This window comes from Copadichromis virginalis, linkage group LG17 (genome assembly GCF_057382275.1).
Source record: "Copadichromis virginalis isolate Kocher_CV1m ecotype Utaka linkage group LG17, C_Virginalis_male_GT1.1, whole genome shotgun sequence".
NCBI lineage: Eukaryota > Metazoa > Chordata > Actinopteri > Cichliformes > Cichlidae > Copadichromis > Copadichromis virginalis.
Genome location: NC_140634.1, coordinates 24,564,955 through 24,589,960, shown reverse-complemented (window position 1 = coordinate 24,589,960; position 25,006 = coordinate 24,564,955). Strand labels below are relative to the sequence as shown.

The window sequence follows — 25,006 nt, the reverse complement described above, 5'->3', positions numbered from 1 at the left end:
TGAAGAAGAGCTAGCAAGAGATTTGACACCGAAATGGAGATTTCCTCCGGTGTACTCAGCGCTGAGATACAATGTCAGGTCTCTGAGGAACTGCCACTCACAAGCAATGGGTCTCTTGGGTTTCTGTGTGCAGCTCTTAAATCTAGCTCAACACAACAAAAAGGGGGGAAAACACCACTTTGTGGAGCTACTGGGCAATTATGTTTTACAAGTCATTTATTTATTGAGTTGAATACTTACTTAGGCTAGAATTTTTAAAATGGAGTGGGGAAAAGGGGGACCCAGAGGGCGGTACGTGAGAAATCAGAAATCAATACCAAACAAAACTGTCTTTGACCAAAAAGTTTGGAAACTCGGCAAGTTCAACGGGTTTTAATTATGGCAGACCTCCTGCCTTTATACTCAGAAGCTTAAAGCCTCGTCCACACAAGAAGAGATTTGCTCATCTTGCATTGATTTGTCGCTGACAGTTGGTCGCTAGGTATCCTGCTAATGTCTTTAATACCCAGTCATATGTCAATCAACAATACCCCAAACTTATCACTGGTAGTCGTCTAAATCAATCTTCTTTGAGTTGAAAAAATGTAACTCAGGATCTGCCAACTTTGCATGCCAACAGTATTTCACCCATTGATTTACTGAAGTTCACCTTTGCAAAGTAAAAGAAATCAAGAATATTATATTATTTAACTCATCTATATTGACAATGATGCACTGAGGAGGGTACTCCCTCCACTCTACCCAAGCCTTCCCCTTAATTTCCTCCTGTTGTTGCAATAAATTAGCAACACCATAAAATTTGTCAAAATAAAAAGTCAAAAACACCCCTCAGAAAGACGTCTGCTTATTCGATCTACAGATAACAAAATTACGAATGTCTCATGTAGTTCACAGAGAAACAGGATTGTTTAGAATCCCCCTTTTCCTAATTATCTTTCTTTTCAAAACTGTGTTGCCTTTTCACTTTTTCAAATCCAGAGATTTCATTGGAAGTTGCAGTAGACGGAGGCTAACTAAACTAAAACTTCAGTAGCGTAGTTACTCTTTACCAGAATCAGGGCTAACGATTCCTGTTGGCTGCAGTGCAACAAATATATTTTGGACTAAAGTAAATCTCCCTGAATTACACATCCCTGTGCAATCATGGTGATACATCATGCATGTTTTGCTGTCTCACACATGAGCCATAGAGCTCACTTAGAAACACTGAGTGGAAGCCTATGTTCTTCTCAGGCCATGGTCAGGTCTTTTTCGATAGATGCCTCCCACACGCACTCGTCATTGTTCTCCCTAAAAGTCCTCGCCTGCGTTGAAGTATCTGTGTCATTGCCAAGCAGGCATCTCAGCGGATCAGCCCCCACATTCACCTTGCAACATTTCAAAGAGAGACCAAAGGGAGGCTGAGCGAACATGGACATGTGTAGGCGGCCGTGTAACCAAGGAGGACGTTGAGAGGGCGGACGTAACCAATGGCTGTTTTTTTGTTTTGTTTTGAGGGTCTTTTTAAGGCTCATTGTCGCATTTTACTGAAATTAAAAGATCTGATATGAATCTTGTTCTTGCTTTGATTGCAGATTATCTTTTACTAGTCACTCTATTTTTTGTTTTTTTCTGCAGCAGCTGGCCTCATGACACCTCTCAAAAATATCTGATGATAGAGAAAGATGCTGTTAAAGACGTGTTAGTCAAGTGTTAAAAACAGAGCTGGAGAGTGCAGCGATATCATGCTTTTTGCAGTATGTTGGGAACCAGCAGCTGGCAAACATGTAGTGATTGTGAACGCAACACCGCGCTAACAAAGTACAGGTGCTTTTTATTCATATTTATTGAGAACAAAGGGGGTTTGAGCTTAATTAAACCAACCAGACCCCTTTAAAGGTGTGTTAGCCTTGCAGCCATTGCTCTTATGCCACCTGTTGACAGAGTTGTCAGCATCGCGTTTGAAGATTAAACCCTAAAAGATCCACTTGATGACTCTGAAATACAACTGAAGCAAATTCAAGTACCTGCTGTTTTATCAAAGAAGACGAGGTGAAGATAAATAGCAACCATCTCTAGCTATTACTTAAATGTAGAGCAGAGGTGTTGAACTCATTTTAGTTCATGGGCACATACCTAATTTGATCTCAAGTGGGCCAGACGAGAATATGAATAATTTGATCTGAATTTCTTCCTTTTTAATGAACCATCTACTCAGAAAACAAAAGATGATCAGCCTGAGATTTTTTACCTCACTCTCCGTTTCAAATATCGTTACACACACACTAAAATCCATGTTCCCATTGGCCTTCTTCAGATTCTTACACTATTCAGAGTACTTTAACAATCTCACCAACCCAGATCTCCTCCAGTGCGTCGGTGACCTTCACTTCAGTTCCTAAGATTGCCCCGCTCTCTCTCAAACAAAGTAAAGGTAACACTTACTAATCACGGCTTCTTGCCGATGCCTTCTTTGGGGTTCTTTCTAGCCTGGACGCTGCTTGTTGATCCCCACTTTCCTCTTTACTTACTCCATCCACCCTTATCCTTCAATAAAGGTTGTTTAATTTAATTGAGGATGTGGACCCTGCTGGTGGAAAAGGCCACACAATTCAAACTTCAGGGACTGATGAAAAGAACAGTTCAGTGAAGGAATTGTAAAGGAATTAACTTGGTGTTAATTCCTTTACAAGCACATCTACATGTTTAAACCTTCAAATAACCCATGCAATGTACGCAGGACTTCTAGCCACAGCTATTTTGAAGACTTTAAAGTATAAAAATCCAATACAAACATGCAGGCTATCAATTTAAAACCCCTGACAAACAATCACTGCAGATGGGATGTGACAAACAGTGGCTGTTAGCTTACAAGCTCAATATAAGTTTATTTTTTAAAATAAACAACAGAACATTTATTATCGATGTTCAGTTAGCAGCCAAAAACCTTTCTGTTATCAGCCACTCACTCCTGTTAGCGTATCTACCTAACCACTGTTATCAGCAGCACTCACCCCATTATAAACAAAACAAAAAAAATCTATTATATAATTGGTCAGAGATACTTTATGCAATCAGATGCCCTGTTATTTCACTATATAACAGTTGTATTTCAGGACAGAGCCCTGTAATCAGTGACACTTGCCCTGTTTTATCCCCCAAAAGGCAGACCTTCTTTGCTTTTCCCTCATATCTCTCCTTACTTTGAACAGCAACCCATCCCAATGCTTCTGGCAAGCTAGCCCCATAATAAGATCCCTCATTGGCTACTTTTGGTGAACACCACCAGTTGTAATCCTGGGTGAGCCCAAAGCACTGTAGTAGTCAGCAGGTATTTTTTCCCCTAGTTTATTTTTCCAAGAATGTTTAAAACACCCCGTCGTCTCACTCACAGACTCTACCTCTGTGCCGAACCAGCGGTGTATTGGGTTCTTACTACCAATCAGCTCAGCCTGCTGAGTGACGGTTGCTCTGATGTTAATTGTCCCAGCTGGTTGCGGAGCTACTGGCCAAACTAGCTGGCCACCATGGGGCTTGCCGCTGCCTGAGCTTTCATTGTTCTCTGCTTCATTTCCTTAGTGGCAGATTTAGTGGTTTTAAAATAAAAGTAGATTTTAGTCTTAGGGCCCTTGCAGGCATACTGTGTAAGGCTCTGCCTTACTGCTCTCTCTCCCTGACTCAGGTGCTACCCTCCTTTTCTCCTTAGGAGCCAACTCCAATCACTCATCAGCACTGGAGTTCAGAAGCTGGGGAACAGTGCTATTTGAACCGTCTGGCAGTGTGTGTTAGCTGCTAGTGAGTAGTCATTTACTCTGACTAATTCCTTATACAGTTTCTTATTTTTGATGATGTGTTTTTGTTCTTGTCAGAAATAGGAGCGTAGCCTTCTGATTTTTTATTCTCTCACACCTACTGTGTAACCCCGTTTGAAAGCAGTATGCTGGTTTAATGAGAGGTCATTGTTCGGGTCATTGTTGACTTGTTGGCTGCTTTCAGTCAGATTTCTGCCAACTGACTGGTTTGTATTAGATATATACATCTTCTAATAAAGAAAAACAAATTGCATTCCACTCTCATAAAATCCAGAGCGACTTTTTGTGCTCATTTCCAGTTCTACGGTTTTATTCTTGGACTAACATCACTTTGCATCTCAGTTCAGGATAATCTTTGTTTACTTTATACCGGCCATATATATATATATATATATATATATATATATATATATATACACATGCATATATATACCATTTCTGTCTCTGCCTGTAAATAGCAGTTTCCAGTTCACTCCTTCACGCAGTCTGTGCCATTTCGTATTCGGTTTAATGTGAATGTATCATAGAAGTGCTTAAACATAGTCTTTATCCTCTTGAAACATCAGACAGGTTAAATGTATTTAGAGTCAACACTCACTTTATTAGTTACACCTCACGCCGAACTGCCTTGCTTCTTTGCGGCTTAGGTTCAGCAAGCTTTTGCTTCTGTATTTGATGATAGCATTTGACGGTTGCTGTGGATTTGTGGGAAACGTCTTCCTGTTGCAAACCTTTTCTACAACATCCCAAAGGATTGTGATCTAGTGACTGCGGAGGCAACTTGAGCATTATGAACTAATAACTATGTTATGTTTAAGAAACTAATCTGAGCTTTCTGACATGAGTTGTCATTGCTAGACAATGGTGCACAACGATCAAAAGGAGAAAGACATAGTGTTGGGCTGTGGCAGCTGGTACAAATGGATTTAAAGCAGCTTTGATTGCTGGCTCGATCAATTTGTGAATTTTTTGATGTTAATCAGAACCTGCGCTTTCCTTTTACCCTGTTCTGGCAGAAAGCAAGATTTAAGACAACAGCTTGGATATTTCACGTCTCCTGACATCTAATTTTGGTGAGCCTGTGCATACTGTAGCCCCAGTTTCCTATTTTTAGGTGACTGGACAGACACCCAGTGTCGTCTTACTGCGGTAGGCCATCTGTTTCATCTGTGTTGTGTGTTCAGAGTTGCTTTTCCTGTGGTCCATGCTTGTAGCAAGTGGTTATGTGAGCTACCGTTTCCTTTCAATCAGCTCAAACTAGCCTGGTCGTTCTTTACTGACCTCTGCCACGAACATGGTGTTTCTGCCGCCCACTAGATGTTTTCTTTTTTCCCTTTTTTCTTTAGGGCCATTCTCTGCAACCCCCTGGGATGATTGTGTGTGTGAAAAGCCTGTCTTGCTTGGTTTGGATGTCTGCAGGACCCCAAAGTTAAATGCTTTGGGTTTCTCCCACACAATTGACCGATAAGATATTTGATTCAACTTGCAGTTTAACAGAGTGAGACACTCAAAATGAAGACTCAGCTTCAGTTAAAAAACTTGTCTAACGGCACTGAGAATTTTATTAAAAGAAAAGAAAAGAAAAGTACATTTGATAGCTTTTGGACAGAAATGAGAGCTCCACTGTTTGCAAACTGAGATAAAATATTCACCCACATTTAAAGCCTCATTGCCTCTTGGTTCCAGTTGTCAGGCAACAGATTGCATCTTAACTGCAAGTTATTTATTCCACAAGAATGATACTTGGTGTATTTGATGGCTGGATGATTTTGTTTAGATGACTGTACTTTATTACCAAAAAAAAGGTGGTTGTCACTACTGTCAGTCTCAATAGTAGCAGTAGGAAAGTAGATTTTAAAACAGTGAAGCCAGACTTGTGAAAACTCCAAAAACACAGAGTTGGAAATAATCAATCCTGCCCTTCCAACTACACTCAGAGTTAAGAAAAAGAAGAGAATCAGTAGATAATAGGTTTCTCTTATCAGGATGTGATAGCGAAGCAGATCAACTGCTTAAATAATCCCAAAGTGATGAAACAGGTTCCTTTCTTCTTACTCACACCCAAATGAAGCTTGAAGTGGCAACATTTAGTTACTCCCTCAGAAAATGACAAATACTTAGAAGACACTTTGCATCCGTAATTTAATTGAAGTGCAAACGTCCTACCTGCCTTTATAAACCAAATTTTATACATTTGTAAAAATAATAACTTGGAAATCACTTTGCTAAAGCTTTCTTTCTGTCGTGGTTGTAAAGATTGCATTAGGGTGAATTGGCACCAAGTTCTGTTTTCAGCTCTTTCAGTTTAAGAGATGAATATCATTAAAGGCAATACTGAATGCTTACACTGAAATTTTTTCAGTTACATCGAAACCTTTAACAGCCTGTCTGTCAGAACCAGTGCAGTGCCCTCATATGAAACAGCACTGTAAATGGAAAATGTGAGCATAATAAGCAGTGACTGTGGCAAAGAACGAAAATACGGCCATCAGTCTTTTCTGTGGAGTGGTTTTCTTTAGTATGCCATTATCCTCATGGAGTGCTTTGGCGACAGTGCCAAATTACAACCTGCACTGTGGGAGCAGACAATAAATAGTTCCCATCAGGATACAACACATCACCAGAAAAACAAAGATGTGCACACATACTAACAATCACTTATGTAGTAAAACGAACATTCCTGTTTGAGATTATGCCTATCAAACCAGTTTTTTATTCAGGGATCCAGTAATTGTGAAATTCTTGGTTGTTAATTGGCAGATACCACTTTTTTCTGTTTATCTATTTTGCTTTATTCGGGTTTCTTTTCCCTTTGTTTCAGAAAATTCAGTAATCCTGATTATCAAAAGGAACACTTTTGAAATATTTCATTTGTTTATCACAGCAACTTTGAACATTACTTTTTGTAGTGTTAAATCAGCTTTGCACAAACTCTGCCCATTCAGTTTTGTCAAATATACCAATATATAAGTCTGATGTTGTCTGAGAAAGATGTTCAGCAGATTAGTGGTACAACTCAAATAAAGTGGACAAAAAAGCCATGTTAAACAAACAAGACACATTTCATTACTTTTCTTACACATTTTATTATTCATCCTAAATGACACCAGTATGGTGAAGAGCCATTATTCCTAAGTAAAACAAAGTTTGACAAAGCATACAGCTGACTTTGGATCAGGTGGCCATGAGCCATCCCTTAGTTGTGCTGCAGTCAGCCTTGACTTCCCATAATGAATGTTTCTACTGCACTCGCTCAGTCCGTTGTTCTGCCCCCATCCCCTCACCCCCAAGATGAAGTTTGGCGGGACGTTTCTTTCTATTAAAAGGGAGTTTTGTCTTCCCACTGTCGCCAAGTGCTTGATCAATGGGAGTTGTCTGATTGTTGGGGTTTTTACCTTACAACATAAAGTACTTTGATGTAACTATTGCTTTGATTTGGGGCTATATAGATAAAACTGAGCTGTTCCCATTCAAGCTGATACATCAGTGCATGCTTAGTTAAAACATTTTTATTAAGGCTAAAAAAAAGAAATCTAGAATTCAAGTCTCTGCTTTAGTGCTTGGTGGTTACAGTGTCCCGGCTTTTGACAGCACTGGTAATGAACATGAACGTGAAATCCTTTGCAGTAAGATTGAAACCTAAACCATCATAAAGAATATGATGAGGAAGGTGTTGGGTCTGTGTTTCCACAAGCCCCGCTAATTTAACTTATTCGTCACGAAGAAAACAAGACAGTCGATCGATCGATTATTTGCACAAGGGAGGCCTCGTCTGTGTCCACCACGGAAATGACCCCCAGATCTGACCTCCTCCTGCTACCTTTTATTGAGAGACAGTTCACACAAAACACGTCAGAACAAAGCCACGCCCCCTCGGTTCTAAGACAAAGCATTGTATGTATATGTGTGAACTTCTGTAAGAATGTGTGTGTGTGTGTGTGTGTGTGTGTGTGTGTGTGTGTGTGTCTGACTCAGACCTCTTGCTGACCAAAGGGTCGTAAACGCAGGAAGCTTACATCAAAAGAAGCAGATCTTCCAGATAGGATGTATCTGCAATAAAACATTACAGCCCCCCACCAGAACCTCGAGGATCTGGGGGGAAGGACAGTGGAATTTTTTTCATCAGAGTTGGCAAGCATAGAAATGACAACATTTAACAATTCACTCTAATAGAAGGCATGTTTGTTTTATTGTCGTTGTGTGTCTTTGTAAATTATGTGCAGTTGAATTTTTACAACTCTCATTTTAAATGTTATTTAGACGAGCAAAAAGAGTGGCAGGCTCAGCACTTCGATGTTATAATTGTGGTATTTATAATATCGTAGAGTTTTTAGTGTCTTATTAATACATGTGCCAGCTGTTGTTCTTTGGCGGTGAGTGAGGTGATGATTAACATGTTCAGAAGTTACACAGTACATGTGCAAGTACATGGATTTGCACACACACACAAAGCTGCAGTTAACCTTAGAGACACAGCGCTGCCTTCTGTCCGTTCACAAAACACCTGTGTGTAAAGTAAATACACCTGTTGTGTACAAAGAGCTTGGTGTAAGATTGAACTCGTAGCACATTTTCAGTTTTCCTGTGAAAGCACAGTTTCTGATGGAGCCAGCAGAGCTGAGATTCACAGTCTTTACCGCGTGAGAGTAATAAATAATAATTTTATCTTCGCTCTGAGATGTTAATCTGGGGTTTAAGCAGTGACTGAGTGGCTTTGTTCTGAATTCAGACTGCTGGCCAATTCATCCTGGACCCCAGCTGATGTTTACTCAGGCTGAGCCAGCAGCTGCTCACACGATCTGCGTCAACTCAGTCATCTGACAAGGCGTGCACGCTGCCTCTGACATGCATCTGTCACAGCAGCAAAAGAAAAAAAAAATCTAACTGATTCTGCTTCCTCTTTCCTTTTCTCCTCGTTTCCAGCATCTGCCTGGCTGCCCAGCATCGCCACAATGAATGAAAGTCGAAGGGAAGCACTGGCGGCGGCCGCCCCCGCGCCCACCACCGCCTCCTCCTCCACGGCTGGCTCCAACACCACCAACATGGCCGGCCCGGGCACAGGCGAGAAGGATGAAGCCTTCTCCAAGCTGAAGGACAAGTTCATGAATGAGCTGAACAAAATTCCATGTGAGTGTGTCTTTCTTTTCTCCAATCTGGCAGTGGGACAACTTGAGAGCTAAAGCATCAAGTGTATTTTATTTAATATATCTCTGGTTTCTGGTGTTAATTATACAGAATTACCCATTTTAAAACAGTCTTAGCCCTTATAAGATGCTTTTATAAGGTGTTATTGTTGATAACTGCTAAATTTCTTGGGGTTTCTTGGAACCTTTCTGATGTCATTTTAATACAAACCTCAAACTTCTGATTATGTATGAGGGGTTTGCAGACATGCAAAGTCGCCATTTGTGTCATATAATAATAAATATAAACTTTATTTATATAGCAACTTTCAAAATCAGAGTTACAGTGTTTCTCAACATTAAAAAGAGATTAAAATTAAATAAAATGAGCTATAGGAACACCGGAGATTAAAGTGAGGAATGTTTGAAATTTAAAATGGAAAACAACTTTATTAAAAGCAAATATATATTTAACTTAAATAAAAATGATCACGAAAAAAATGATAACATAGAAATAACTCAAAGTAGGGGACAGAAAAGGACTAATTGTAAAAATATGTAAATAGTATTTGCATAGCAATTTTTTTACTCAAGTTAAACACTCAAAGCCTCATTCACTAATTTACACATATTCATATAAGTGTTTTTTCCCCTTTTCAACCTAATATTCATTGACTCACACTGTGATGGACGCATCAGGGGCATCTCAGGGTTAAGCATCTTCCTCAAGGACACTTCAACATGTAGTATGGAGGAGCCAGTCGTCGAACTCGCAACCTTTCAGTTGATAAACAGCCCACTCTACCCTCTTGAGCCACAACCGTCCCCATGTCTTTAAGATGGACTTGAAAGATGACAGCAAGCTCACCAAAATATACATGCATATATCTTTAAAAGAGGTAAACGTTCTTTCGTATAAAATTATGAATCAAAGTCTCCAAGATTGAGCAACTGAATTGACCTGCTTATTCAGGCTGAAGTCGTTATCACAAATGATGCTGAGTTTTCTTTTGTTTTTTTAAATATTGACCCAACATTAAAGATGAGGACCTCGGGTCTGTTGTAGTGAGTCTGATAAATGCATCAAGCCACATAATGATTATGGTCATCTTATGCATACAAAAAGATATTTTGTGAAAAGGGTTGGCGTAATAAGCAAATGCTTCAGCCAATACCTTTTGATTAGCCTTGTCTCATGCTTTCTTTCTTTATGGTAGATTTTTGTTCTGTTTTCACTGTTTGTTTGTTTGTTTTTTCACTGTTTTCACTGAGATTTGAATTTGAATGCTAATCAATAAAATCAAAATCAAATCGAATTATCCACATTTATCTGCAGGAAATTCTGTGGCACCAACCATTTAAAATCTTGAATTCAGTCGTTCAGTGCATTAAGTTCAGGACTGTCAAAGAGATACTTTCTGTCGTCCACATACAAGTGAAAACTCACAGTATGACTGTGGATGTCATGCTTCAGGGCTAACAGGTACAAACAGAACAGAAGAGGTCTAAGGACAGACCCCTGAGGTACTCCAGAGGTCATCCTCATAGATTACTATTACGTGCCAGTGACATCACTAAAACACCTACCTGTAAGTAAGAATAAACCTTAACTAGAAAAGCCTGAAAGCCCACCACTAAAACAAGTGTAAGGTTGCAAGTACAACCTTACCTTAGTTTGCATTTTGTACAGCATGGTAGATCATTTCAGCAGTTCTGTTGTAACTAATAAAAGGATGTCCAAAAACAAAACAAAAAAAAGAAATGTTGTAAACAGGCTTCCACCTGTTGGAAATTCCAGCAGATGTTCATTAAGGACATCAAGCAGATGGTCGCACCTCATGACGTTGCAAACGTCAGTGAAAGTTTTCTTTTTGGAAATATTTTTCAACCATAACACAAGATTTTAAATGGGCAATTAAACAATCAGTGAAAAACGAAGTTCTGTGTTGTGACCAGTGTTGGTCAAGTTACTTGAAAAAAGTAATCAGTAATTAATTACTGATTACTCCCCCCAAAAAGTAATCCCGTTACTTTACTGATTACTTATTTTCAAAAGTAATTAATTACTTAGTTACTTAGTTACTTTTTAAAAACACGATTTACAACCTGAAGAGGTGATAAAGTGATAGATCTTTCAGCCCAATTCTACTTTTTCTACATAATCCATCATACAAAATGTAATCAAATGGAAAAGTCTCTTTTTTTAACTTGTTTTATCAGTTTTAATCTTTTAACTTTATGCATCAAGCAAAACATTTAATTATATGCAACATTCTCTGACTTGAATAAATTAGTTTAACATTTAAACCTATTTTCTACACATTCCAGCACATAAAATAAAATATTTTTTGTGTTTTCACTCACTCTTTCAAACAGATGCAAGTAAAACACAGCAGAAAATAAATAAAGTCAAAGACTCAGCGGTCCTTTTGCTCTATTTTCACCTGTAAAGCAGGAGCAGGGTAGGTGGAGGGTTACCCTGGTGTAGGTGTGCTGCGGTCAGTTGAAGAATCCGCGCGAGTGTCTCTGTGAGTTTCCCATCACGTCATAGCTACTCGGTGCTTGCTCGGAAGTTTAGGGGTTTTTTTCGCTGTAAAAAGAAGTTTTCTTCCCACGCACGATGGACGCTAATGTTTTTGTCACTTTTTATGGAATCAAACTCAAAGTAAGGTCAGTACTTCCACACTTTAAACGCTGCACGCTCATACTCTCTCCCGCACTCGATATATTATCCATTGTTGATCTGCACACAGCTGCTGTCACCAACGTCGCACTTGCTTACGTCACTGTCATGAGACATTCTCGCAAAAAAAATCACGGTTTTAGTAACGCAGTAACGCAGCGTTCCTACGGGAAAGTAACGGTAATCTAATTACCGATTTTGCAATAGTAATCCCTTACTTTACTCGTTACTTGAAAAAAGTAATCAGATTACAGTAACGCGTTACAAGTAACGCGTTACTGCCCATCTCTGGTTGTGACACTAAATGTATCTTCTTAAAGCACTGGGTTTAATGGATAGATTACTCAAATACTCCTACTGTTAGAATTACTGACTCCTACATGCGATGCGCAATTTCTGTCAGAAATGACAGATGCCATAAGAAGTAACAAATTGTCCTAACGGCAATCTGTATCGATAAAATAGTATAAAAAGTTTTTTGTAAAAAACACAATAAGTAAAATTCTGTTTTCGCAGTTAGTACCTATAATGACTTTTATTGTTTAAAATACAAACATCTGAGTGCATTCAGTAAGACTGTGCTGTAAGCATGACTAAAAAATGATTCAGCAGTGGTTGTGAGTGAGCATTTGCTGGTGACGCACAAAAAGCAGCCAGTGTCACCGATGATCTTGACGACAACTTCAAGTGAACCAGGCGGCCTGATTGTTTACTTATTCATTTGTTTTTGTGGCGCTTCTGAGTCAAAGTACTAACAACAGCATTTAACATTTAACACTGAATTGCCCAAAAAGGAGAAAGGCATAATCAAATTTGAAGAGTGGAATAAACATCTGGCAAAAATAATTCAAGCGTTTGACACGATGCATCACCAAATTATGCGTAGCAGCTTTTATTATTTGCGGTTAGAGTTTCTGCTTTTCTGCCTCAGTAGAAAATTCATTCAGAACTCTATTTCTTTCTACGTAATACCTCCTTCTCTTCTTCTTTTATCACCAAACCTCTTCTTTCACATTTAAATGTGTTTTCTTTTTCTTTTTTTCCTGGAAAATTTTGGAGCATAAAGTTTTAGGGAAACAGTTATCATTGTGTTTCATTTTCTGATCGTGTTTGCATTCAGAAGAAATCTATATATAGACATATCCACGGGCTCACGTGGAAGTAATATCCTCTTCTTTGGAAGAGAAGCCCTGCTTCATCACCACCGATACAAACGGGAGTAGTCATATTCCCACATTGCAGAGATTTAATAGTGCATGAAAAATGTCACCTTCTACGGAGGAACATTTATTTGTTAAAGGCAGCATATTTGTGTGAAAAAATAATAAAAGCTATAATTTATATTCAAATATTTCTCATGGCTAAAACTACAGAGGATTTAGCTCCATGTGGGCTTAAATGAGACGCTGATGCAAAATGAAAACACATTTGTGGTGCGGTGGGTGAATGATTGGGATCAACGCTATTCAGTGTTGCGATTGGCTGAGGTTTATATCTCCCCTGGCTCGGCTTTAAACGTCTGTCACCGAAACCCACTGCAGTTCCAACACAACTGAAGCCTGACAGCTTCCTCATGTCTCATTAGGTTGTGGAGCAGATAACTCGTATTCATATCATTTTTAAATTTTGTACTTTGAAGAAGTAAATTATACCAACTTTGGTTTACCTCAGGCAAAATGAAAAGTTCACCAAAATCAGACCAGGGTCTTACTGCTGTTTTTTCTCACCTCCAGTCAAAAGCAGTGAGGATATTTTTCTCTCTCTGTGGAATATCGATACTGTCTGGAGAAAGCCAGCTTGCTGCGTGCTCAGCACAGCCTCAGTGCTGTGGCTTCAGAAGATCTTCTTTGGGGATTATAGCCCAGTGTAAGACCTGCATGCTTTTAATAAAGGTGGTCACGTGGTAATAATGGTCTCACTGGCCGAACATGTTGAATTCTCTGTGGAAACAATATTGTCTTGGCCCATCTCTTTAAGCAAAATCTTTGTAAATGTTTGTGAATTTAAGCAATTTAAGATATTTACAGCATGTTTTAAGATAATATTGTTTCAGTGTATTTATTATTACTCAATTAATCTGCTAACTCAGTAGTCTGTCTTCAGATTGGTTGTTTTGTTTGATCAGAAGAAGAAGAAGCAATAAAATAAAATGTAAAACCAAGAAAAGATTCAAATCCTGCCACAACCTTTATTTTTCCTGGATAAACATACTAAATACCATGACAAATGAATAATAAAGTAGAGTGGCAAACATCTGATTAAACTTTACCTGCTGCTGGTATATTTTTTAGAATCAAGTAGCTTAAACACTTTTTCATCTTTTTTTATTATTAGCTGTTCATTTTAAATTCAATAAATGAAGAAGACATATGTATTGTTTATCAATGCCTTTTTCAACCCCTATTGACAAGCCCGCCCCCTTTCCCTTTCATCCAGACTGATGTGCAAGTGTACCCATTCGTCAGGCCGCCACCACCACACAATTGGCCTTTGTGTTAAGGCCCAAAAGTTGGGTGTTGCTTAGTGCTCACACAGTGACAGCGTTATCCTGGATAAACCTCCGCCATGGCATTACTTGAGTAAATACATGACGCTGAGTCGTTCAAAAATAATGTTGTTACTCGTGAGCAATCCAGGCCTAGGGTAAATACACTCTCTGTTCTAAAGACGTCAGACACAAATCTAAGAACACACATGAATGTGAGGGTGTTAAAACTGACCGTGATAGCCCAGAGGGAGATTCTTATGTTGAGGACAGGCTTAAAAATCTTGGAAATACACTTGTGAAACATATTTTGGTATATTAATGCATCAGAAAATTGGAACTAGTGGAGGTAAACTGAATGTTTAAAATGTCAATTAGTTTTAAATATTGATTATTGCTCTTTTTTAACAAACATTTGAAAAAGTTGGTATGTGCTTTTTCTTAATAATGGTAGAATTTAATGTATTTGTACATTAAATTCTACCATTTGTTAACAAATTGCTGGTTTTTGCAGAGTTGCACAGTTCAGACAGATGTTGATTTATTATAGCAGCAGAATACAGAGTTGTGTCTCTGGGCTTTAAACATATCATTCCTGCAAATATCTGACATATAAATTGAGAAGTGGTAACCAGACATGGGCAGTAACGCATTACTGTAATCCGATTACTTTTTTCAAGTAACAAGTAAAGTAAGGGATTACTATTGCAAAAACGGTAATTAGATTACCGTTACTTTCCCGTAGGAACGCTGCGTTACTGCGTTACTAAAACCGTGATTTCTTTTTGCGAGAATGTCTCATGACAATGACGTAAGCGAGTGTGATGTTCCTGACAACAGCTGTGTGCAGATCAACAATGGATAATATATCGAGTGCGTGGAAGCGTGGAAGTACTGACCTTACTTGACAAAAACATAGGTGTCCGTTGTGCGTAGGAAGAAAACGTCTTTTTACAGCGAAAAAAAACCCTTAACTTCTAAGCAAGCACAGAGTGCGCTACGACGTAATGGGAAATTCACAGAGAAACTCGTGGATTCTTTAACTGACCGCGGCACACCTGCACCAGGGTAAACCTCCGCCTACCCTACTCCTGCTTTACAGGTGAAAATAGAGCAACAGGACCACTGAGTCTTTGACTTTATTTATTTTCTGCTGTGTTTCACTTGCATCTATTTGAAAGAGTGAGTGTAAACACACACAAAAAATTATTTTATGTGCTGGAATGTGCAGAAAAAAGGTTTAAATGTTAAACTAATTTATTCAAGTCAGAGAATGTTGCATATAATTAAATTTTTGCTTGATACATAAAGTTAAAAGATTAAAACTAATAAAACAAGTTTAAAAAAAGAGACTTTTTCATTTGATTATATTTTGTATGACGGATTATGCAGAAAAAGTAGAATTGGGCTGAAAGATCTATCACTTTATCACCTATTCAGGTTGGAAATCGTGTTTTTAAAAAGTAACTAAGTAACTAAGTAATTAATTACTTTTGAAAATAAGTAATCCGTAAAGTAACAGGATTACTTTTTAGGGGAAGTAATCAGTAATTAAATACTGATTACTTTTTTCAAGTAACTTGACCAACACTGGTGGTAACTAAGTATTTCCCTGGAGCTTACCGGTGGATGGTGGGGGCATTGAAACACACACAGCAATGCTGGACAGAAGCAGCACTGACATGTCGTATGAGACGTTAACGATTTTAAAAAATCACAGTGATGATGTAGAAATCTGGGGGGGAAAAACTCGCATTTTAAATATGATACACTTGGTATTACAGGGTTAAATGGACTGCCAACTTAAGAAGGGATTTACATGTTTAGTTATTAGGATTCTATTATTAGATTTTGATATTATTATTATTGTTCATGGCTGAACTGTTTCCAAAGGCCAAGTGTAACTTTCACCTAAACAGTGCTCATGAACAGCAGAGGACTTCCCATTACTTATCATTCGCAGTAACCCAGAATTGCTGTTTATGCATATTCAAAACACTAGCATCCATTAGAACTACCCTGGCTGCTTGTGCTACACAAGATGATGTTTTTTGTAGATGTTTTCAGCAGCACATGATCAAATAATTGGGCAGTACTCCAGATGTGACAGAGCAATCAGCTCACAACATCAATCAGGACAAAATGGGAACATGCAGGGCATTTCCTGGAAAGAGAAAATTGTTTTAGCCATTTTGGAGGCATGTAATCAGCATGGTCAGACCAATGAGTCAAAGCTACCACACAGTAATTTAATTTTACTAACCTCCTCAGTTTAAATCTTATATGTCTAGGTGCAGTGCAGCAGTATTAACCAGAACACGTGTATTGCCAATTGAAGGTACTTTGAGTAGCTTTAAGAAAACTAGAATCCGTTGAGTAGCTTTGCTGTAGTTTAACTTCCTCCAGTGCAAATAACTCATAGATTGCAAAGCTTTCCTTTCTTTCCCCAGTCCTTTTGCAAAAATACCCATCTGAGCTACAGTTTTTCCAAATGATCAAGCCTTCACATCCTCATAAATATGAGCACACACGTCCAAACACACATTAAACCACACTCCGACTTCTGATTGAACACAGCAGCTGCCTCCAAGGAACCCAGTGCATTGAATTTCTTTGTAGGTTTTCTAAACACCCAAGCCTCTACTTCCTGATAACAATTAACCTCTGAACACAGAGGCTGTTTGATCCATGGCTGCTGGCTCCACCAAGCTATTAGTCCAAATAACACAGACAAGCGACTGACATTTCAGGAAAATTAATAATAAAGATCATATTTTTTCTTTTCTTTTATTCTCCTTTTAGACAGTCTTAATTTCATCTAAAAACACTTACATTGTTAGCAGGTACAAAAAATCAAGATGTCTTATTTAACATTTCCCTGGTTACCATAAGAATAATATAATATTTTAGTGTCTTTATTTTTCAGTAAAAAGTAACTTAAGGTGACTGATGCTGTAAATAGGCGCTCTGTAAATACAACTGTGTTGAACTGAAGAGCTTGTGCACTCTCTTGAGCTGACTCTTTGACTAAAAGCCTTCTGTGATAGCACAACTTTGTCTCTATGTTTGAGCCTAATAGAGAAAAGTGTCATAAAGCTCATGGCTGCAGCTAAAAGACTACAAGACTGAAATACATCATGCTGTAATCTGATAGGAGGCTAAAGAAAATGTTTTAAACTGTCTCAACTTCTTTGACTCCGTGGCAGCTCACATTCAACAGACAGCAGAGTTTATTAAAGGGGATTACGGTGGTGGATCAGCGGAGCTATTCATCTCTGCCTCCCTACTGCTCTGGCAACAATCCTCGCTGCCTACTCTCTGCCCTCGCTTTACAAAAGTTTGCCCATCAGGGCTGGTCCAACCACAGCCTGATCAGTGCTCAACCACCAGCAGCCTCTTTCTCTGAGAACATCAGCTCTCTGGGAAACAGATCCTCTGTATTCTCACATATGCACATATCTGAGAAAGTTTCTGGATCATTACCCCGAGAGATCAAGGTAGTGATGAGGGCGACATTTAGAGCTCAAATGTATTTTATGAGTCTCTGTGCTGAAGCTTTGTTGCTATGAAAGGCAATTAAACATTCACAAACCCTCACTCAAATGGTGATTTTTTTTATTTTAGTAGCATTCAGTAACCACAGCTCCAATGCCATTTTGATGAGAATATAATGCTGAATTAATAGCATTGGACATGTTCTCAAAGTTACTGAATCCTAACAAAATCTGAACTGATCAGGTGTCACATCAAGACCACCTGCCTAATATTGTGTTGGTCTTTCTTTTGCTGCCAAAGCAGTCCTGACCCGTAAAGGCTCCACTAGACATTTGAAGTTGTGCTGTGGTACCTAGCATCAAGATGTTAGCAACAGATGCGTTAAGTCCTGTAAGTTGTGAGGTGAGGCCTCCATAGACCAAACGTGTTTGTCCAGCTCATCCCACAGATGCTTGATTGGATTGAGATCTTTGGTGCCCAAGTCAACACCTCAAACTCCTTAATAATAACCTTTCCATGAAAGGGTGTCCGTGGTCTGTGAAATGGCTTAGGTAGGTGGTACACATCAAAGTAACATCCATGTGGATGGAAGGACCCAAGGTTTCCCAGAAAAATATTGCCCAAAGTGCCATACCGCCTCTGCTGGCTTGACGTCTTCCCATAGTGCATCCTGGTGCCAGGTGTTCACCAGGAAAACAGGGCACATGCACCCTGCAATCCATTGGATGTTAAAGAAAATGTGATTCATCACCACCTTCATCACATCAAAAGCAGCTAGCATGTCTTCCCTCTTGTTCTGATTGTTCCTGATTTCATCTGTTCTTCCCTCAAATGGTGAAACAGGTTTGTTGTTTCAGCTGTTTTCTTACCTGTTTAGCAAAGTAGCTCCTGTTTCATTATGTAAGCTGATATGCAACTCTCACTCTCAGACATGCCTCGGCTTATCTTGTTATTGTGTGTGCTGGCAAATGCTATATCTTTGATATCAGGATATGTGCTGATAATATGACAGCCTTCAAAAATAGTTTCATAAGATACCTGAGGGACCAATCCTGCCAACTGGTGGGGTTCAGCTTGTTCTGGGGTTTGGCAGAAATAAGGAAAGCCAAAGACATCTAGAGTCATCAAATAATTCTGAAGAGTAAACAATGATAGTCTGGCACCCATCAATGCTTGTTTTATGTTAGTGGATCAGAATTTTCTTGTAGAAAACTGAATAAAAGGCAGGAAAGAAAAGCATTTCCTAATTTGACCAAATTACAAAGATGTAGACTTGCTGATTTTAAATTAAATCGCATGTAAAGGTACTCTGAGTGCAGGGTTCATTTTAATCAGCTTCCACCTATTGCATAGGTAGTCATTGTTGCAGAACGCTGGATGATGCTCCCTGCTGCAGATGTATTGTTTCCTTAAACGAGCCACAGCGGGGAAAAGGGCATGGACTCGTAGGCATAACAAGATATAATACCAAGGTTAATTGACCAACAGGGTCCTGTCTTATTGGATTAGTGTGGCTATAACACAGATGCAATATAAAACTTGCATACACACCCCACCCTTTTAAATCTATCGCTCCAGCTCTGTCCATTTGTGAAGCTTCTCTCTCTAATGTAAAGTGCTTTGTATTTCCAAGGAGCAAAGAGACGAATTCAACAGAAGCCCTTTTAATTATAGAATGAGTCAGAACAGAGACATCATAGCATCTTTATCTTTACTACAGCAAAGGAAATGTGAGGCATCTATAAATGGCATCTATAATTTAAAAAACAAAACAAGTTGTAATAAATAATAATTCTTAATAATTTTTTAAATATTCTCAAACTTTCATGGTCAGTGTCTATAGTTTCTGTTCCTGTGTTTCTGATGTTTTTTCTTTGTCTTCTGTGCACCGCTGTGTCTCCTTCCTTGTATTTCTGTCTTCCAGTCTCATATCAGTCTCTAGTCACTTCCTATTTTATTTTGCTAATTAATTTTTTGTATGACATTGGGTGCTTTGTTTCTCCATGGAGAATCCACTGGATTAGTAACATTACTGGATTTTAACGTATCTCTGATGAGGTTTTGTTCCCCCCTTTAGTTTAGTCTTCACAATATTATCTTGGAAATTGACTGGATGCTCCGTAATTTAACTGATTTAACGTAATATAACTTCCCATCATTCTCATCTGCTCTGTGGACCTTGATGTGGACTCTAAAAATATTGCATATTTTTAGGTGATGTGGAGCACTTCTGGTGTAATCACAAGCACTGACTAGAGTGTGTACTTCGGCCTAATGGTTTCAGCCTATACTTTGCCTCCTTACAGTTCCTCATACATACAAATAGCCCATAGTCTATGGACCCTACTTCCATAACCTGTGGGGTTCTGCAAGGTTTAGTCCTAGGTCCTGTATTATTTTCTTTCTACATTCTTCCTTCACTTGGTAGCACTTGATCTTTTAATAACATTTCTTATCATTTTTATGCATCATTTTTTAGACCTCACCATCTGTCCAACCTAGATGACTGTTTATCCCAAATTATTAACAGTCTCTCCAATAATTATCTTGCGTTAAATTCCAACAAGACTGAGGTGACGATTATAGCTCCTCCTGAACTAGATCCAAATATCAGCTAAACGTTTGCTTCCTTCTGTTCATCTGTTATATAAAGCATTCATAATCTTGGTGTAATATTTGATTCTTTTCTTAGCTTTGACTCTCATCAAAAATATATTTTACATTACTGTTTCTTTTTAACGAAGCTTTTGTTGAGATTTGTGATGATAGTTTTGTATTGCTATTGACTGCATTTTAATTTTATATTGTTTTGTTGTGATTACTGCTCATTTTTATTTTGATTGTGCAGTGGTTTGAAACTACACATCTGTGAAAAGTGCTTTTCAAATACTGATTTGTTATTTGTCTGCCTTTGTTTCTCTCCCCTGTTTTTTCTCGTTGTTTTGTTTTGTTTTTTATTTTTTTTATTTTGAACAACTTCTTTAGTTTGATGTGCTTTTGTGTCACTTTCAAAACGTACATGTACTTTTTGTAGCCATGGCTCTGATAGGACTAGCATTATTGCAACACAACATTAAAGAAGATCCTGTGCCTTGAATGCACAGGCAGCATAGAAAAAAAATGATTCACAAATCAGTCCATTAACCTTTAATTGTCTTTATTTGTAGACTGACTACAATGGTTTTCCATGATTCAAAATCACACACTGGACGGCACAGTTCCTCAGTTCATATGCAGACTGCTTCTTCTGCTCCTTTTAGTCACTTTTCTTCTAATTGGCTCTCCTTCATAAGCAACAGGTTTGAACAGAAGGTGGGTGTGGCTTCTGTGCCAGTGTGACCAAACTGGGGACATTCATTTTAACTGATATCATACAGACAGACAGAGCCTGTCTGGAAGTTTTGACTTACAGGAATTACTTGTGCATATGCTGACATTTACATTTGAAACTGTGGCTATGTTTACAGTATTAGATTAGATTAGATTAGATTAGATAGAACTTTATTAATCCCTCGGGTGGGTTCCTCTGGGAAATTCGATTTCCAAAAAAGCACAGCACCGACAGAAGTTACAGAGTTACAGAATATTATATATATATATATATATATATATATATATATAATACACACACACACACACATATATATATATAAATACAGAGACAATATAAATAAAATATACGAAGGGGATAAATAGAATAAATAGGAATAAAAATAAAAATACAAGTGAATTGCACATTTCAAGTATTGAGTCTATTGCACCGTTGACTATTTACAAAAGTATTGCACAAAAGGTATTGCACAGTGAGGTGAAGAGGCACTACAGCTTAGTTGTTCCCCCCTCCTTTGTCCTCCTGTTTCCCCTCCCTCTCCCCTCCAGGGAGGAGTTAAACAGTCTGATGGCGTGTGGGACAAAGGAGTTTTTAAGTCTGTTAGTTCTTGTCTTTGGGAGAAGCAACCTGTCACTGAACAGACTCTTCTGGTTGTTAATGGCCGTGTGCAGAGGATGTCTGGCATTGTCCATAATGTCCATCAGTTTCTTTAATGTCCTTTTCTCTGCCACTGTCACCAGAGTGTCCAGCTTCATGCCGACCACAGAGCTATATGCAAATGCATATGAAAGAAAATAAGAAAAAGCACTTAAGCCCTAAAACATACAGTTAGAATGCATTAGCTAAAGGCATTTACAGAAAGTTGATATGCATTTTTCTTTTCTCATGAGGCTCTATTGATGCTATTCACTGTAGCAAACCACCACATACTGTCAGAATGACTCACAGTCCTGCAGTAGTTTATACTCCTTTCTATGGAGTCGGTTTTAGAACACCTACAGTGTGTGTAAATGTCAGCCAGTGAAGCATGAGTTTTTCCTTTTATGTTGAGGTTATTGCTCTTTGACTGCGAAAAAATGATCTCTAATAATATCTTCTTAAAACCCAGCATGGTAATGTGTCAGAGAAATCATCAGAATATTTTGAGCTCAAGTTTTGTACCAGATTGTGTTTCACTATTCTAGCAGGATGTAGATCTGTCACTCAGAGCCCTTTGATATGATTAAACAAATCTCAAAAATGTAACAAAATTTACAATCTGCACATCTTCATTTTCATCTTGTTAATGATTAGAGATGTGAAGGCAGATGTACAAAGATGAACTACATGACTCAGTGTCTAAAGGACTTTGAAGGTTTCTCACTGTTTAGGGCTCTGCTTTACCGGCATGCTGTTCTGTTGACGGAGCTGAAAAGTGATTTCAGCCTTCAGGAACAGCAAACATGGATCTCATCATGCGCAACCCACCCATTAGAGAAACTCCATTTTCCATGCCATGTTGCATGGCGGAACGAGAGATAAGTGTTGGGAGTTGAAGTGTTGAAGTGCGTGTGCTGGCAACACTCCCTCTTGCTCTCTCCCTTTCACTTTCTCGCTCTATTTCTCTCTTGAGAAAAGACACTCACACAATGTAGTTAATTAGGAAATGCTTTTATTGCTTTCTGGGACTCAGGTTCCTTTAATTAAGGAACACAGAAGTGCCTTTCACTGGAGGACGCATGCTTGATGAATAAGATAAGGGCTGGTTCCATGCGTTGATTGGACTGTTAGCGCCTAAATGACATTCCATCAGGCATTTTGAGTGTCGATGAAATGCCAGAATGACAGTAAGCATTTGGAATTGGGGGGGGAAAAAGGTTTTACTCTGTATATATTCAGTCTTGCTTCCGTTTGGGGGAAAATCCACATTTTTAGTTTTAGTTATTGTTATCGTTGTGATCTGCCAGCTTGTAATACAGACTTGTCACGTCTCTGACACTTCCATTACAATACTGTCTCCTTAGCTTACTTCCTGTTTGCATTTACACATGTAAGCTAGAAGTACCTGTTCAGATGCTAAAAAATACCACTATATATTCTAATAAGCTTCTAGCAAACTATAGAGCAGGGGTGGGAAACTCCAGGCCTCAAGGGTCGGTGTCCTGCAGGTTTTAGATATCACCCTGGGGTCAACACACCTGAATCAAATGATTAATTCATTACCAAACTTCTGGAGAACGTCGAGAAATGTTGAGGTGGTAATTTAGCCATTTAAATGAGCTGTGTTGGATCAAGGACACATCTAAAACCTGCAGGACACCGGGCCATGAGGCCTGGAGTTCCCACGGTCCTGCTATAAAGGTACAACTTGCAAAAGATGTTTAATTTCTTTATATTTTGCTTAAAAAAGGGGGAAATAGGTGCAGTGATTTATTGAAACATCTGCAAGCATACATAGAAATACAGTATATAAGGCAAACGGTGAGTTTGTACTATTCTAACCAGTTTGAAAGTCAATATTTGGCATGATCACATTATGAATGCTTCTCAAAAGACATTCAAAGCTCTTCTTGGGTTGTTGGATGTCTTTTTTGTCCATTCTCTATTAAGATGATCTCACACTGCTTGGATAGCGTTGTTCCAGGGTCCGGGGAGACCAGTCCATGACTGATGGTGATGATGTTTTATTGCTCACTGATTATAGTTTGAAGCAGCAATCAAGCAGCAATTTATCTGGATCTGTTGCCACTTTTTTTCAGCCCAGTTCCATTAATTTGGCAAACCTTCTTCCAGTTTCTTGTCTGTGTCTGTTACATGTAGACACAACACTGGTTCATCCCTTTAGTTAGGTGGCTTTTTTAAGCTTAACAATGATCTATGAATCATTTAAGGGCCTTAACAACCAAACAAAACACAAAAACCTTTCTTCTGACAAAGGTAAAGTACAAGAAACTGAATGAAAACAAGAAATTCAGTCTGAACTTAAGAAAGCGTGGAGAACTATTCCTCAAGACCACTTTTAAAAATTACAGGAAAGTCTGGCTCCTTGGAGGCAAAGTATTGCTCAAAACCATTGCACTGTACTGTATTTCTCTTGAGATTTAATCATGCAGCATATCATGAAACATAAATGCCGCTGGTCCAGCTTTTCCAATTAGGCAGTCATTACAAAGGTGTGTTTTGGCATAAATGTAATATGAATGTTAAATTTTTAGGGGTAAACAAATCATTTATTCAGGTGTAATTGGAGAATTATTAAACAGCGCTCACTAGATTAAAAATGCTACAATGTGCACTTTTTACCATTGAGAAGTGCCAAATGGCTTAAGTTACTTACACTTTAAGCCCTTAATATAGTACAGTTAAGAGAAAAGTGAACGCAGGATGATTGCTGTGTGATTGGTATATACATACAAATGCTATGATCAATATACTAAGAAGATAAAGTAATCCCCTGATATGGTTAGGGTAAAGATAAAGGCTTAAGGGGTCGATTCAAACAATAATTGGGGCTGGGCTATTAGTCACATTTTTGTAAATTACACTAATAATATTATAAGAAAGAGGAAAGTACCCTTAACTGTGCATAAGCAATGCAAAAAAGATAAATTGTTGGGATATTACAGTGGGGCAAAAAAGTATTTAGTCAGCCGCCGATTGTGCAAGTTCCCCCACCTAAAATGATGACAGAGGTCAGTAATTTGCACCAGAGGTACACTTCAACTGTGAGAGACAGAATGTGAAAAAAAAATCCATGAATCCACATGGTAGGATTTGTAAAGAATTTATTCGTAAATTAGGGTGGAAAATAAGTATTTGGTCACCTCAAACAAGGAAAATCTCTGGCTCTCACAGACCTGTAACGTCTTCTGTAAGACGCTTTTCTGTCCCCCACTCGTTACCTGTATGAATGGCACCTGTTTGAACTCATCATCTGTATAAAAGACACCTGTCCACAGCCTCAAACAGTCAGACTCCAAACTCCGCCATGGCCAAGACCAAAGAGCTTTCGAAGGACACCAGGAAAAGTATTGTAGACCTGCACCAGACTGGGAAGAGTGAATCTACAATAGGCAAGCAGCTTGGTGTGAAAAAATCAACTGTGGGAGCAATCATCAG

The 25,006-nt window shown here is 38.6% G+C and overlaps 1 protein-coding gene across 4 annotated transcripts in view; it reads left to right on the top strand.

The window, feature by feature from the left end:
* syt1a (synaptotagmin Ia) overlaps nt 1-25,006 on the top strand; it is a 212,945-nt gene that overhangs the window by 141,409 nt on the left and 46,530 nt on the right. For 3 of the 4 annotated variants that reach the window (XM_085435800.1, XM_085435803.1, XM_085435801.1), the window contains one exon: nt 8,715-8,918. In XM_085435800.1, coding sequence (XP_085291926.1) covers nt 8,744-8,918 — 175 coding nt within the window. In that variant the 5' untranslated portion in view covers nt 8,715-8,743. Of the gene's footprint in view, nt 1-3,728; nt 3,775-8,714; nt 8,919-25,006 lie in introns of those variants that run through there. The other variant, XM_085435802.1, reaches the window with a different exon arrangement.